At 40.3% G+C, this 14,156-nt stretch overlaps 2 protein-coding genes across 5 annotated transcripts; both read right to left on the bottom strand.

Moving 5' to 3' along the window:
• Positions 1–335: 335 nt before the first annotated feature.
• Positions 336–7,408, bottom strand: serac1 (serine active site containing 1). 4 transcript variants are annotated; one of them, XM_040126082.1, is made up of 17 exons: positions 7,113–7,408; positions 6,396–6,496; positions 6,221–6,257; positions 5,956–6,098; positions 5,346–5,435; positions 4,609–4,740; positions 4,386–4,507; positions 4,144–4,272; positions 3,860–3,973; positions 3,329–3,491; positions 2,898–3,048; positions 2,652–2,793; positions 2,273–2,373; positions 1,858–1,955; positions 1,494–1,676; positions 1,255–1,398; positions 336–1,094 (listed from the first exon to the last, which is right to left on the bottom strand). In XM_040126082.1, the coding sequence occupies exons 2-17, from the start codon at positions 6,487–6,489 to the stop codon at positions 958–960; spliced, it is 1,980 nt and encodes a 659-aa protein (XP_039982016.1). In that variant the 5' UTR covers positions 6,490–6,496; positions 7,113–7,408; the 3' UTR covers positions 336–957. The 4 variants fall into 4 exon arrangements, with proteins under 4 accessions (XP_039982016.1, XP_039982019.1, XP_039982017.1 ...); XM_040126085.1 differs by having other exon boundaries at positions 6,396–6,541; XM_040126083.1 differs by having other exon boundaries at positions 6,396–6,637.
• A 381-nt stretch (positions 7,409–7,789) lies between these two features.
• Positions 7,790–10,809, bottom strand: myct1a (myc target 1a). The gene is made up of 2 exons (XM_040124664.1): positions 10,445–10,809; positions 7,790–9,444 (listed from the first exon to the last, which is right to left on the bottom strand). Exons 1-2 carry the CDS (start codon positions 10,497–10,499, stop codon positions 8,897–8,899), a joined length of 603 nt encoding a protein of 200 aa, XP_039980598.1. The 5' UTR covers positions 10,500–10,809; the 3' UTR covers positions 7,790–8,896.
• Between the last annotated feature and the right edge of the window lie 3,347 nt (positions 10,810–14,156).

Consider the following 14,156-nt stretch of genomic DNA (forward strand, 5'->3'; position numbering starts at 1 on the left):
AGAACTGGACAGTTGAAGACTGAATAATCAGTCAGATAAATCTCGATTTGAATTGGGTTTTTTTTGTTTTTGTTTGTTTTTTTCAGTTTTGGATATTTTATGACACTAGTATAAATATTGTAAAATAAATACATTAAGATGAGATATGCAGTTTAAAGCAGCTTTGAGGTGAAGATGAAGCAGTGCAACATCAATTGTGTAACCAAGTCACATAAAGCCTCCAACTTTATACATTTATTTATTGTCAGCATTACTAATGGCAGTTTAGACTACAAACACATGGAGATTAAAAACCAAAGGTTCAATTAGTCCCATACAAATAAAGCAACCTGAACTAATATTAATAGTTTAATTTGAGGTAAGGCTGAGGAAGGAATATGACAATATCACTTTCATACTGTAGTTATAATAAAATATAAATATAAAAATAAAAGCTTAAACTATTGCTCTGGTCAAAATTGATGAGCATGAGTGGCAACGGCTGGTCAGTGCACCTTTATCTAAATCTAAATACAAGATCTAAATACAGTATGAGCATTGTGCAGCATAAGCTAAGTTAAACTGCTAAGGCTGAAATGAAATGGAAAAAATGCCAGAAAAATAAAATCTAAAATAAATATTAATTATCTGAACTTACTTGTAAACATATTATGTTTTTAAAAAAATTCAAATTAGCTTTAAAATTCATCTGATTTACAGGTTAAAGAGACCAATCTAGGAAAATGACTAGGAGAACAACATGTCATCACAACTGATAACTCTCAACAGATATCTGTGTAAAATATATTTAATTTCCTTCATTATACTATGATCAAATTAGTGTGTGTTTATGTAAGTGTACCACAAGGAGAGGCAGTCATAGTTCCATTTGGTTTGGGTCTGGGTTGGTGACAGTGCTCTCCCCCATTTCAAGTATACAGTAGGTTATATCAGTGTGTTTGTGTACATATATTTCAGTCAGTGGCTGATGTAGCTCTGCAGTGCTTCCTGGATGAACCGGAGGCTGCGTTTGTACAGGAATGAGTCCTTCTTCTCTGGCTTGCAGATGTTGAGATGATCTACATCCACCTCAATGAGCTCCCCGATGCCAAGATCTGAAACCAAACCAGAGCACCCTCAAGGTAAGAGCTAATCGAACAAGATTACAGACATTTAGCTTGCAAGATCTATGCTCTTTTTAATCATCCATTCATCTTTAAGCTATACCTCACAGATAGACGTGTCCTATTTTCCATGTGCATTAGTGTTACATACTTGCTGACTGTGACGGTACCACAAGTATCTTGATCATGGGACCAATATTTGTTGGCAGCATCTCTGCAAAGCTCAGGACCTTGAATTCATTTTCTTTGGCTATGTTCAAGAAGTTCTCATTCAGGTTACGGAGTGCTGGTGAGTCTTAAAACACATGGACAACAACTCTCAGTAGATATTGAAAAATGTCTATGAAATACAAACAGTCTTGGACCTTAGAATTCATTTTATTCACTTACCTTTACAAAGTTCTCTGACTTCTATAGAGGGAAACAGAAGATATCTGACATTGACCGAGTACTCAGCCATGAAAGTACCATGGTGAGGAACACTATAGAACATAATGCCCTTGGTGTTTTTTAAAAGCCCTTGCATATCTGGGTCCTCTGAGGCATCCAGCAGCATTTTCTTCACAAGTAATCCTGACGAAAATTTCAAACACAAGAGGATACAGACAGACAGACAACCTTTAAATCAGACATATACAATCACATGTAGGTGCAGGTGTGAAATAAGACCAATCCACTTGTCTTTCATGTTGTGTTCAAGGGATGTGAGTAAAAATCTGACATGCTTGTGGGAGGAAAAGTCTTGACAAAATACCTCCCATACTGTGGGCTACCCAGACCACAGGCCTCTCTCCAACCCCTGCCAGCTTTAACTTTTTGAGCAGCTCTCGACTTCTGTAGGCCAAGGACTTCCTGAGGGACGAAAGCAAAGAATGAATCAACAGTTTGATCACTGATAGCCTGTTGGAATTGTCTATAATGAATACTGGAACATTTGGGACTGTAGGGCTATGTAAGTATGGGAAAATTATGTTATATCGGTTTATTGAAGAGAACATATTAATTTTGATTAACACAGTTACCAACAGTAAAAATCGCAATATTCTGCACAACGTATTAGACATCATTACTGTTTTAAGCTAATTAAGCTACCATTCTTCTGTTAAATGTTTCACAGTCATTTAAACTTAAATATCAGCGGACATTTTAAGAAACTACAGAGTCTTCACCTTTGATTCTCAGCGGGACACTTAGCCATCCAGTCACTGAGGTGGCTGTCATACTCCACTGACAGTACTCTCAAATTTGGACAGTCAGCAGCCAACCATGACTGTTAATAAAAGAGGACACAACAACACAGAAGAATAACAGTGAGAATTGATCTATCTCCTCAAGATTAATCAAAATCTGTGTGAGACCTCACACTTATTGAGCAAACCAAACAGTACTGAGTGTCCCCTATAGCCAGAAAGACGAATCCATAGTTGATTTCATTTTACTGTTGTAGGAAAAACATGGAAACATGGAAAGACACTTTATGGTTATCCATTATACTCCACAGTAATTATAGGAATTAGGTGGATTTTTTTTTTTTTCTTTTTTATTAACCTTTGGCCAGCACTCTGTGTAGTCGTCCCTGCTTTCTGCCTCCTTCTCTTCTTCCAACAAATTGCGGTCCTTCTGCCTCCACGTCTTAAAAGCTGCCCCTAGAATCCCATGGATGAACAGCACGTCTGCTTTGATCGGCTGGCTGGAAATTAAAGCATTGTCAGAGGGAGGTGTTGGTTTAAATGTAAAATAAAATGAAACTAATTATAAAGATTATGTGACAATAGGAATTCACTCTTTTCCTACTTGCCACGTGTTTGTGGATGGAGGATGTAGACGCCGTCCTGGTATTTCTCTTTCACTGTCTCCCTATCCAGGTTGGCCAGAGCGCGAGCTGCATGAGACGCCTGCATTACATGAGGGGACTGCATCATCTCAGCCAGGACAGATACCCAACCTGAAGGTGTTTATATAGGTAAGGAAGAAATGGGAAAAAAAATACAGACAAGTGTGAACAAATATGAATACTGTAAAGCACGTCTGGGTCGACCAACAGTTAATAGCTATGGTGACAACATTAAAAAAACTGACATTTGAATGATAAAGTCTTTGTAATTATGAATATGTAATCTGTAGATGAAATAGGCACATGGCTTTAATAGGTTTTAATGCCATGTGCCATTAATCTTTAAATAGGCTTTAGATTGTTTTAATATTCTGACGAATTACAGACTCACCAGACTGGGCTATGGCCTGGTGAACACTCTCATTGAGAGCCAAGTTTCCTATGATACGAACAATGTTCCTCTGAATCTTGAGGGAGTCTCTACGGAGCTGATAAACCCTTTGGAGGAGCTGCAGGCCCCCGTTGGCAACTATGTGGTCACAGTGGCTCTGAACCTGCAGACAAAAAAAAAAAAAAAAAAAAAGGTGTTTCAGTTTGTTCAGAACAGTTATTCACTTTACCTGAAGTACCAATCACATTTTCCACACAAGTTATTACGACTCACTGCAATGGTTGTTTACCAATGTACCACATTAACAGATGAGACAATAAGGTAATAGTTTTTTCTGTTCAAAAAGTAATGAAATTTAAAGAACACTGTGTCCAGTGTATTCAGCGCTATTAATACTTGTATGCAGACAAGAGCCACTTCCAGCCATGACGACAATGACCTATGATGATTATGATCAGTTTTTAAAAAAAGGAATTGGACAACTTCATCTCCAGACCAAATCACATGTAGATGCACAATGGCCGTCATTACCTTTGAGTGCTGAACCAGGGCCTGTAGACAGAAGGATTCCACCTTCTCTGACGGGACAGAGGTAAGGCTCTGGGCGTAGGGCAGCCCATTGCCACCAAAACACCAAAGACCACCCTGCAACGTGGGAGAGCACAGGTGATAGTGACAGCATTCAGAGATTTGAGTTTTCAAACATTCTGGGCATACTAGAGATTGTTGTTGTCCTGCTGTTTTGTGTTTGAGGCAGTCATCTTCCTAAAAACTTCAGACACGAGTATCTGCATGCATCCATCCGTCATAATTACCCGTTGTGCTGCCATTGACTGAGTGCTCTCTCTGAGGGCCAGTGAAGTGAAGTACTGAACACATTTGTCAACCTCAGACAGAGGCAGAGACGCCAGCAGCTGCCTAAGTCCATCCTCTGCCGACAATCCCTGTGAAGGAGATGTTAACACAACTTAGTTGCCATCTTATATACAGTACGTTTGAGGAAAATGTTGAGGCGAAGGATCAATAGGCATATAGTCTATTTCACCGAGATACGTACATCTTCCAGATCAGGTAGCGCAGGTGGGGGCAGGAAGAATCGCAGGTCTACCTGATGAGTCCGGGCCAGGCCCACTGCTGTTCGCTGGTCTATAACCTGGGCGGCTGTCTGGTACTGGTAGTCTGTACCAGTAATATTAACAACAGGTGTAACCTAATCCCTCCTCATTTCACTTGTTATATATAAACCTAAAATAATATACAATGATTTTTGCCTTTTTTACCATGCCAGTGGTGATTATCTGCAAGCTCCTGTAAAGCCTGTAGTCTGATGGCTTTATTGGCTGACTGTGTCCTCTTCAGCAGCACCCATAATGCCACTTCATGTGGGTCTGCATCTACTTGGGTAAAGTGCTCTAAAACATACAACAGATACGGAACAAACTGATTGGCTGAATGTTTAAATAACAAAGAGGAAGGGTGTGCACAAATATCCCTAAGGGCACTCTGAAATTATATTCAAACTTGGTCTACAATGAGTAACTATCAGGATCTACAAAACCACCTTCAGATTATGACAACATCTAGGAAGTTACAGACCTTGTGGTTGCAAACCTTGTGTCATCAGTTTGGCAGCTGTTCATTTTTACAAAGGTCAAAATAAATTAATTAGAGCTCTCACTGGAATATAATTTTGGGAGTAAGTGATTAATATAGAGTTAATATAAGGGAAACAAAACATTCAGAGTCATGTATATGACAGAGAGTTGCACAATATACACATTAATGCACAAACGGTGACATTCAAAAACAGGATGTACATGTGCAAGGCAGGTGTTTCCTTTGGTCTTCATCTTCACTCCTCATAAAATCACATTAAAAAAACAGTAGCTTTCTGAGAATTAACATTTGTGCTATTAGCAACAACTTCTGCTTTCTAATTCAAGAAACAATGGGGGCGGTATTACTGTTTAACACTGTGAACTTTCAACCTGTATAAAGAGAACTTTTGATGTCTTACCATCTAGTGATTGCAGCAAAAGCCTAGAGGATATTTCCAGAAACCGCCGTGCTGCTTTATGAAGTTCCCTCCGTGCTTTTTGTGTAAGCCCTGAGACACACGAAGAATGGAAAAAAAATAACTACCATGACCTAGAAAAATCAGGATTACATTTACATCTCCAAGATAACAAACTATTACTGTAGTAATTGTTGCCAGTTGGTATCTCAGTCTAGGGTGGTGGATGATTGTTCCATTAAATAAGTGAACCTTGACTAGTGGAAGTGAGATCAGTCAACAGACTGACCCAAATATTCAGGCAGGAAAGATAGTGGTGAGGGAAAGGAAGGAATGACAGACGTAATGATCGCAGATGTCACTGGACACCTGGACATGACAAACCCGCTATGGCTTTGTGCTCATACAAGAAATAAACTAAGCCACTCAGCATATTTCCAGATGTCACCCAGCCAGTCTGGGGAAGTAGGGCAATTTCCAAAAATAATACATCTAAACTAATAAAAACATCTCAGAATGGTCCTCTTTCTTTTACGTTTTGTAAAGTGATTTTAAAAAGGGACACATAACTTCCCACCTGGGCCATAAAGTCTCAATGAGTGACCTTAATTACCTGCAGCAAGGTTCTCCTTTTCATCTGAGGGCGTGGCTTTCAGATAAATGTAAGACTTGTACTTCTCTTGAAAAATTGCACTAGTGTCAATGGTCACAGCCTTGTCCAAGGCTACAACCTCGTATGTAATAAAAAGACAGCCCCTGCAGAAAGATAGTGGATACGCTGAGGCACATTCATGGTATTTCGCACAAACTGCACACTGATCGGATTTGGCCTTTTAGAAGTCAAGTAATAAAATCAGCATGTAAATACTATAACTTACCCCAAGACAACTGCGCCAGTTACTTTAGCAACCTTCCCTACATTTCAGCAGAGAGAAATCTATATTAACCAAGGTTTTAAAACAGTTTACAGCAACAACAAACAACAAACACCAAAAGCAAATATCTTAAATCCGTGTCTGTAGGTCTGTAGTGTAATTAGGTCCATTAACTCACTTAAATGTTTCCACTGCAGCACTCTCTTCACTCCAGGCGGCCCAGCGGTGCTCAGCCTCCGACAGTGGATCAGACGCAAAGCTGCAGCAGACATCCTCCGTCTGCATGCCCCCACAGTATGTTGAGGCCGAATTACGTTAATCAGACTGTCAAAGAAGACCAGCCACTTTTCTCCAACCTAGGCTTACTTCTCACTAGAAACTCAGCTGCATATCGTGTGGTCAGTAGCACTTTAGCTAAAGCTAATTGCATTTAAAAAAAAAAAAAAGTTACTTGATGCAAAACTGCACTGGTACTACAAGGCTCTACTAACCAAACAAGCGAACAATACCAGCATTTAACCAGCTTGTGACAGATGATTAATGCCGACTATAGTCAACTAACTCCGGTAAGGCATCAACTCTTCCGCAAGTCCTTTAGCTAACGTTAGCTAATTTAGCTGGCGTTAACCCGGGATAACTAAGCCGGTTGCGACTGTCAGTTAGTTTAACCCCATCATTCAATCTCATGTTACACTAAACCAACCCTTGTGACATTCATAACTCAAAAAGTAAGCTTGAACACCAAGCTAAATTAACCTTTAACACTAACTTACTAAAGATTTAGCTTTTGGCTACCGTGTCGCTTTCGGAGCGTACTTAATGTAAGCTGCCCGGCTGACTGATTAAGTTAACCTTTACTTGCGGGTTCATTTTCATTGTTGAACAGTGACATTACCTTATTCATCGACTGACAAGTTTTAAAAGGACTGCCGAAATATTTCCCACTGCTGCACCGCTCGGTGTTCACAAGCACACGGTAAGCTTGTCTCACAAATAATACGTCATCCAGCGCACCTAACGCGAAAAGAAAAAAGAAAGCTATTAACAAAATATTTTTAGATTATTATCAAAAAGATGCTAGACGTATGCAGTTCGCGGTTTGTAGTTCAGGACACGTTTTTATTTACTCAAGGTGTGATGGAATATTTGCGGTGCTGTGTTTGCGCTGTGAGGAGAGAGGGGGTCTTCCTCTGGTCCTGTGACGCTCAGGGGCTCTGGGGACACCAGTGTCCTTCACCTCCCAAACTTGACTGCAGTATAACCAGTTCCCCCATCAGGAAACAGTGGTCAGACTGGACTTAAGAAAAAATATGCCCGCCTAAAAGGGCTGGACAAAATAATAAAAACTACTTTAGCACTCCAATACGACAAACATGCAATAAAAACAAACTATTGTAAAGGTTATAATGTTTACAGAATGAGGTGTCGATGCCGGTGGTAATGTGTGACTGAAATGAGGCTGCCATTTGTGGTGGTGTTGTGTTAGATTTCAGTTGCTTCGGTATTCCCTTTATAAGGTATTTCCTTTATTATGTCCACTAATTGAAAACATCACAATGCAAAATTGCACTACAGTATCAAAATTCGATCAACATTCGTCTAACACAGTGAACAAAAATGGATCTTAAGAAACTTCTCTGAGGTAGTATTTCTTTGGACGACTGCTGTATTGGTTTGCGGTGTTCTTTTCAGGTGTTGATGTTATTATGCCCATTTGTTGCAATATAAAAGATAAGGGCACTGCTTTGTTTGTGCTAGAGAACACCCTCCAAGCTTTGTATGGAAAACTCAGTTGTTGTGTGTTTGATTCCTGCTTTTATTGCATTAACTTATGAGCGGAGTTCAGTAAATCACATTTAAACATACATAACATACAAAAACTTCTTGCACCTAATGCCCTCTTTCTGTCACTCCCCCTTATGCTCACACATACTGTACACGGCAACACACACACACACACACACACTAAATTACTTTGAATGCCACACAAACCCCCATACAGCTCTGTAAAAAAAAAAAACGTTTGAGGCAGCAATTAAAACATCAAATTAGTTTAAAGCTGTCTCCACTAGGTTTTGCATAGATACTTCAAAGACGCATCTACAAATTATTTATTAAAGGTTAACACACAAGCACTCGTCTTCCTTTTGGGGTGCACATACACAAATTCTTGTCTCTTTTGCATAGTTATTAGACAATCAGCAGGGACAAAGCAGAAGTCTCGCATCATGAATGCCCAGCCAACATTATGTATTTTCAGATTTTTGCTAAACTAAACAAAGATTCTGTGCAAGCTTACGTCAATCAACATTAAATACAGACTGCTAATTTTTGAGAGCGATGAGTTTGGTTCCTACAGTAAGCAGCCATTGCCACAGTGCTGAAAGTGTCAAATGACAGTTTTAAAATATTTTACATCAGTATTGAATGATGAAAGGCAAGTATGCTTTTGTCAACACCAGATAAATATGAACTAACCAAAAGACAAACAAAATTTATTGTAGTTTCAGAGTGCTATTGTGCTGAGCAGGACTCACAATTGACCTTGACTTCCTTGTTCACTCCACCAAGCTCCACCTGTTCATATAAATCAATACAGCATTAGTCCAATATCAATTGTAAATCCATTTACAACTCTGGGCTCATTCAGTTAGTGTCAGCTTGGTGCTCTCGCTCCTCTCAGGTGCATGTTTCCTGATAAGCTCTAATAATACTCTCATAAGCTGGAGGTGGGGTCTGTGTGGCATGGTAACCCCTCAGGCCGTTGTTCCCCCAAAATGACTCGGGTCTGGGTGGGGTAGCATCTGGCTGGGCTGCAGTTTGAGCTGATCCAGTTGTTGTCGTCAGAGTGGGTGTACGAGGCAGCGTGGTCTGGCTTCCCTCCTCTGCCTCCCTCGCGATTTGGCTGCACTGGAGAAGAGGGTGGAAGGTGGAGGCCCTGAAGCTGGATTTGTGCCCCAGTGGGTCGAGGTGATCTGGGGAGGATGTCTGGCGGTGGAAGCTGAAAGCAGCGCTGACCAAACTGTTGTTACTGCGCCGGTCATAGCTGCTGTTGCGGTTGAAGCCCGGGCGGTTGCGAGAGGTGGTGCGTGATTGACGAGGTGGGCGGCGGGTGATGCTGGCAGAGCCTGCTCTGCGTCGGGACATCCAGGTCAAGATCACATAAACCAGGGCCCCCAAGACCAAACCCACCGCCATGGACACAAAAAAAGCTATGATCAGAGGGACTGTGAAGAGAGAAACAAATACCAAAAAGGATATTTTATGCTTGTGCTGCAGTATGTATTTTTCATTGATACTTCACAAACATCTTCCAAAGCCTTGGTTTCTACATGATTTACTTTTCAACTCTTCTACCCCATTAATTTTTTACTTATCAGGATCATTCTGAGAGACAAGAGTTTAAAAATAGTTATGTACAGGCAATACATCCAAATGCACTTTACCCTTAAACAGTGTTTTTTTTTTTTTATCATCCCCTGGGTATGGAAGGAATTTTAATTAGAATCTATGGCCTTACCAAGATTACAAAAACCATCTGTTTGTAACAAATGGAGGATTGCCAGCAGTGTCTTACAAGATGTGCATCTTGACAAAATAATAACAGGCTTTCGTCTTTCATGTTTACCAGAGCAAGTCTTTTGGGAACAACAAACTGATTGCCTTTCTTTCCCACAAAGAAAGGCACTGACTTTTGTTCATTGCTTCTTGCCTTGGAAGTAGTATTGCCAACATAAGCGTGCTTGAGAGAAGACAGAGAATGCAGCAGTTAAGACAAATCCTGTTGGGCTTCTGCCAGGGAAAATAAATCAATTTCCTTTCAATACAGTTAAATGTTAAAAAGACTGCACATATTTCGCTACCAGCCCATCTTTCCACAGCAGTTTTTTTCTATGGGGAAAGGGGAAAGTAGACACTGGTCAAAAGTCATCTGGAAATGACATTTGGGAAAACTGAGGAAAGAAAAAAAAAAACACACTAAGAAAACATAATAGTACCGTATAGATTTATACTGAGTGTTCTTAGAAACCAAAATAGGTTTCTTTGAGTATTCTAATTTGTTTGATAAGTTCCTTTTGAAGTAATCCTCAAAAGGAACCAGGCCCACATATTATATCTATTCCAGGGGTGATTAAAGCTTAAATTCCTGAGAGAACAACGGTGCCAATCAGAGAGACCACATGAAAAAGACCAGCTAGAAGAGAAGGGAAATTAGAAAAAACTTACCAGCATCGAAAGACTGAAGTATTTCCAGAAAGAGATTTGTGTTGTTCTCAGCCATGACTTTATCTGTACTGTTGGAGGAGAAGAAGAGAGACTGAACTCAGTCTTTCTTTTAATTTCTCTTCCTCTCCCTTCTCCTCTTCTTCTTCTGTCAGTTCTTGTCCCGTCTTTCTTCACTTTCTGATGGGTTTTCCTGTCTTTCTGCCTGCCCTCTTTCCTGTTCACTCACTTTCTCCCTCTTTCGTCCCTTGCTCACTTTCTCTGTCAGTATGTCTGTCTCCCTCAGAGGGAGACTCAGCCCAGAGGCACACAGGACTGGCGGCTAACTCTGGCAGTCGTCTTGTTTATGGAAGCGGAAAACTACACTGTCACATTTCCTGCTTTTCTGCTTGAAATTAGCAACAGGAGTGGCTTATCTATTCAGGACAGAGATCCTGGAGGTGGGGAGACGGGGTGTTGCTATAATCACTTCCTCTCCCATCATTTCCTTCAGGTTGATTAATGTAAAACAGTATCACCCAAGCACCGCAAGACTCAGTTCTTCAACTTTCACCACTGGAAAGTCCACCACAGTCACCAATATTTTCGTTCCTTTTGAAATGATAAATATTTTGATCTCTCTCATATTTTTTCCTTCCACCACAGAGACCACAGGCGACAGTTTTGCCATTAGCTGCACCAGCAGTTACAGTCCTGGGTCTGAAATGGGTGTTAAGGGCAAAACCACAGCTGGAATTGTTGGTGGCAATACTGTAAGTGCTCCTAATACTCAGTTGTAATGATGCAAAAATATTATGCTACTCTGGAGCAGTTTAGAGTGAGTATGTGGATATCTGCCTGCTCTGATGTGCAGCATCTTTGTTAGTAAGCTCAGTCTTTCCACAGTGTCTGCCAGGTCACTAGTGCCTGCATTGGACATCTGGTCCTTTCTCAGTTGGACAGATCCAGTAAAAACATTGTAGTTTGATAAGATACAAAAGCAGCCCAGATGCTCTTTCAAAGCACCAACATTTTTTTACTTTGAGTTTTTTTGTTTTTCTTTTTCCCATCCATGACAGATCAGGATACAGCCGTTATTCTTTCTTGATCCCATACTCAGCACCGTTTTAATCTACTCCATGCCAAGTCTGCAAGATCATCAGTACAGTCAGAAGGAAGGATGCGAGTAGTCTTATTGGTATGTATCTAATGTAGACCAGCCTATTCGCCCCATCAGCTTTGGATTTTACTCCAGCAGTTATCAAATACCATCATTCACGTTAATGACAGCCTCAAAATTGGTCAAGTCAACCTATGAAACCCATTCAGTGAGACAGAAAACAATTTGATTTTCAGACAAATTCTTTGTGAGTGTATTATGTTAAGATGTTGAATACTTTCAGCCTTCTCTCAAGAAGGAGAGAGAAAATGGCCCGTCTAAAGCTTGAACTTCCTTTAATTGTTGGCTCTGCTGCAAAACCTGTCCAAAATAACCAGCAAACATAACACCGAGAAATAGTATGTGTGGCCATTGTGTCCTGATTTAGTGTAACTGGAGGGTAACGGAATGTTCTGTTCATAGGTGGAGGAGAAATTTGTCGAGCTTTATAGCTAAAGTTCATGCCTTTGTCAAAATGTCACTGGGCAGAACAGTAGGAATTTACAGTGTGTGGCCGTTAATATCTTAACAAGGAAATTAGCTCTCTGTTAGGACTTCACGAATATAGGCAGCAATGAAGGATATACTATAATATTGCTGTGTCATAAAAATAATACAGAACAGTGAACAGTTTCTAAATGTCTAGCTTTGATAATTCAGTATCTTATCAAGCTCCTGAAAAGTAGCTTTTACTATTCTTGGACAGCACTTTATAAACTAAGATATTATAGTGTTATGAAAGTGATATACGATTCTGATCCGCAATATTTGGCTGTAGAGAGGCTGTGTTGGTTAGAAAAAATGCCAACCATCAGGGAGTGACAGTCTGCCTCTGTGTGTTCCCTCTATTCCCTCCTTGACCAGTAGATGGAGTAAACATTTCACCATAACTTCACAGCACGCCTCATCATGTGCAGGTCCACTCCCGACCTGTCCATTAAACTTGTGGACTTGCCTGTTTCAGAATGAAAGAAAATGAAAGAAAACATCCGTGTTAGCTGATCAACCTCTATGTCTCCACAGACATCATGTATGAGCTAAGGTAACGTCTCAAATTCAACACCCCAACTGCTCTTCTTCACATGTAATAACAGTGTGTTTGCTGGGCTTCAAATACTGTACTGATTATAATATTACATACATACACTACATCATCCTCGGCATATTTTTTAGTAGAAAATGCATCCCACAGTTCTGATAAATACATTGTGCAGGTCAAAGTATCTGTGCTTATGACACAGGGCAGTCACTTAACATATAGCTTTTGCAAAAGTTGTAAACACCTGTGGCCCTTTTTGAATAGAAAACAATGGAAAGGGGTAGTGAGTTAAATTCCCCATGTTTTTGATGTCTTATAACCCTGGTATACATTGAGCTGCAAACATCAGTATATTTTATTTAACATTATTTGTAACTATAATGATTTGGAAAAAACAGGGTTAGTACTGTATCAAATAGGTCATTCTGACAGATACTTTTTGCAGTGCATGAAATAGAGTTGCAGGCCTCTTTGGCAATATGTTGATTTTGACATGCAGGTTGACAGCGAACTTTCTAATGAGATTTTGGAAAACTGCCGACTATGCATGAAAGAGATTACCACACTGGCGGTCTTGGTCCCAGCTCTCTGACTGTGTACTGATTAGATAAGAAAACGGATCCTAACAGGGAAGGGTAATGGTGACTACAGGAAGATTTTCCTATTGACCCCTGTACTTTGTGTATGCTCTATGCCCCCCTTCTGCTGCAGCATTGTCTCTTCTGCAGTTGGTCCTGAGGGGCTCTGGACGGTAGAGGTCACCCTGAGCTGAGCTGCGTAAAAAAGTACGAATCAGCAGTCTGTCCCTGCCGCAGAGGAGCCGGCCAATCCAACTAAATCTCACAATGGTTCGTTTCACTGGCAAGTCAAACAGCTGATTCTAATGATTTAAGCACAAAATGGTTAGATTCATATGTACATTTATTAGGATGAAGTGCTGATTTTGGTGTTACTGAGTGGGCTGAGGTTAAACTACCAAGGTAACTGATTTTGCCACTGGCTTTGCTACGACAGTTGTGATTGGGTAGGCCTGTAATTTGGATGGATTATATTTATTTTGTCCTGATTATTGCATATATTATTGTCTGTAACCTGTAATTTTTTTATTACAATGTGGAGAAACTTGGGTTTAGAAATTATTTGGTGGTGAGCTTGCCAATAATACCCTGTAATCACAGTAGTTTGCCTTTGGGAATCAGAGGTTTTCATATTCAGCAATTCCTAAAATCTCAATCATTACCCCTCCCCCACACCATTTTGGCTAGCTGAGAGTTTTTTCCCCTAGTAAACATCATATTTACTCAGTCACTGCTGAAAAACAGTACACAGCAGAGCCTCAAACGGGTGCCTAGAAAACACAGAAAACTAGAAATCTGGACTCACAAATACGATTGTGGAGGACTGCTCCTGTTGCAGATTCACATCAATTAAAACACCCTCATTCACCTGCTCCCACTGCCACCATTTTATTAACATGAAGCCATTCCATAGATTGATCTTAGAAGCAGATAGCACAAATGTGGACTCAAAACTGATTG

Source organism: Xiphias gladius, chromosome 4 (assembly GCF_016859285.1).
Source record: "Xiphias gladius isolate SHS-SW01 ecotype Sanya breed wild chromosome 4, ASM1685928v1, whole genome shotgun sequence".
NCBI classification, from domain to species: Eukaryota; Metazoa; Chordata; class Actinopteri; order Istiophoriformes; family Xiphiidae; genus Xiphias; species Xiphias gladius.

Excerpts from the sequence above, each read along its gene's own strand:
- serac1 (XM_040126082.1), bottom strand. The coding sequence starts at position 6,489 with ATGTCTGCTGCAGCTTTGCGTCTGATCCACTGTCGGAGGCTGAGCACC. Across the intron at positions 6,258-6,395 it reads GCTGCAGTGGAAACATTTAA|GGAAGGTTGCTAAAGTAACT; the intron begins GTGAGTTAATGG and ends GCTGAAATGTAG. Across the intron at positions 4,273-4,385 it reads CGCTACCTGATCTGGAAGAT|GGATTGTCGGCAGAGGATGG; the intron begins GTACGTATCTCG and ends TCTCCTTCACAG.
- myct1a (XM_040124664.1), bottom strand. The coding sequence starts at position 10,499 with ATGGCTGAGAACAACACAAATCTCTTTCTGGAAATACTTCAGTCTTTC. Across the intron at positions 9,445-10,444 it reads ACTTCAGTCTTTCGATGCTG|TCCCTCTGATCATAGCTTTT; the intron begins GTAAGTTTTTTC and ends CTCTCTTCACAG.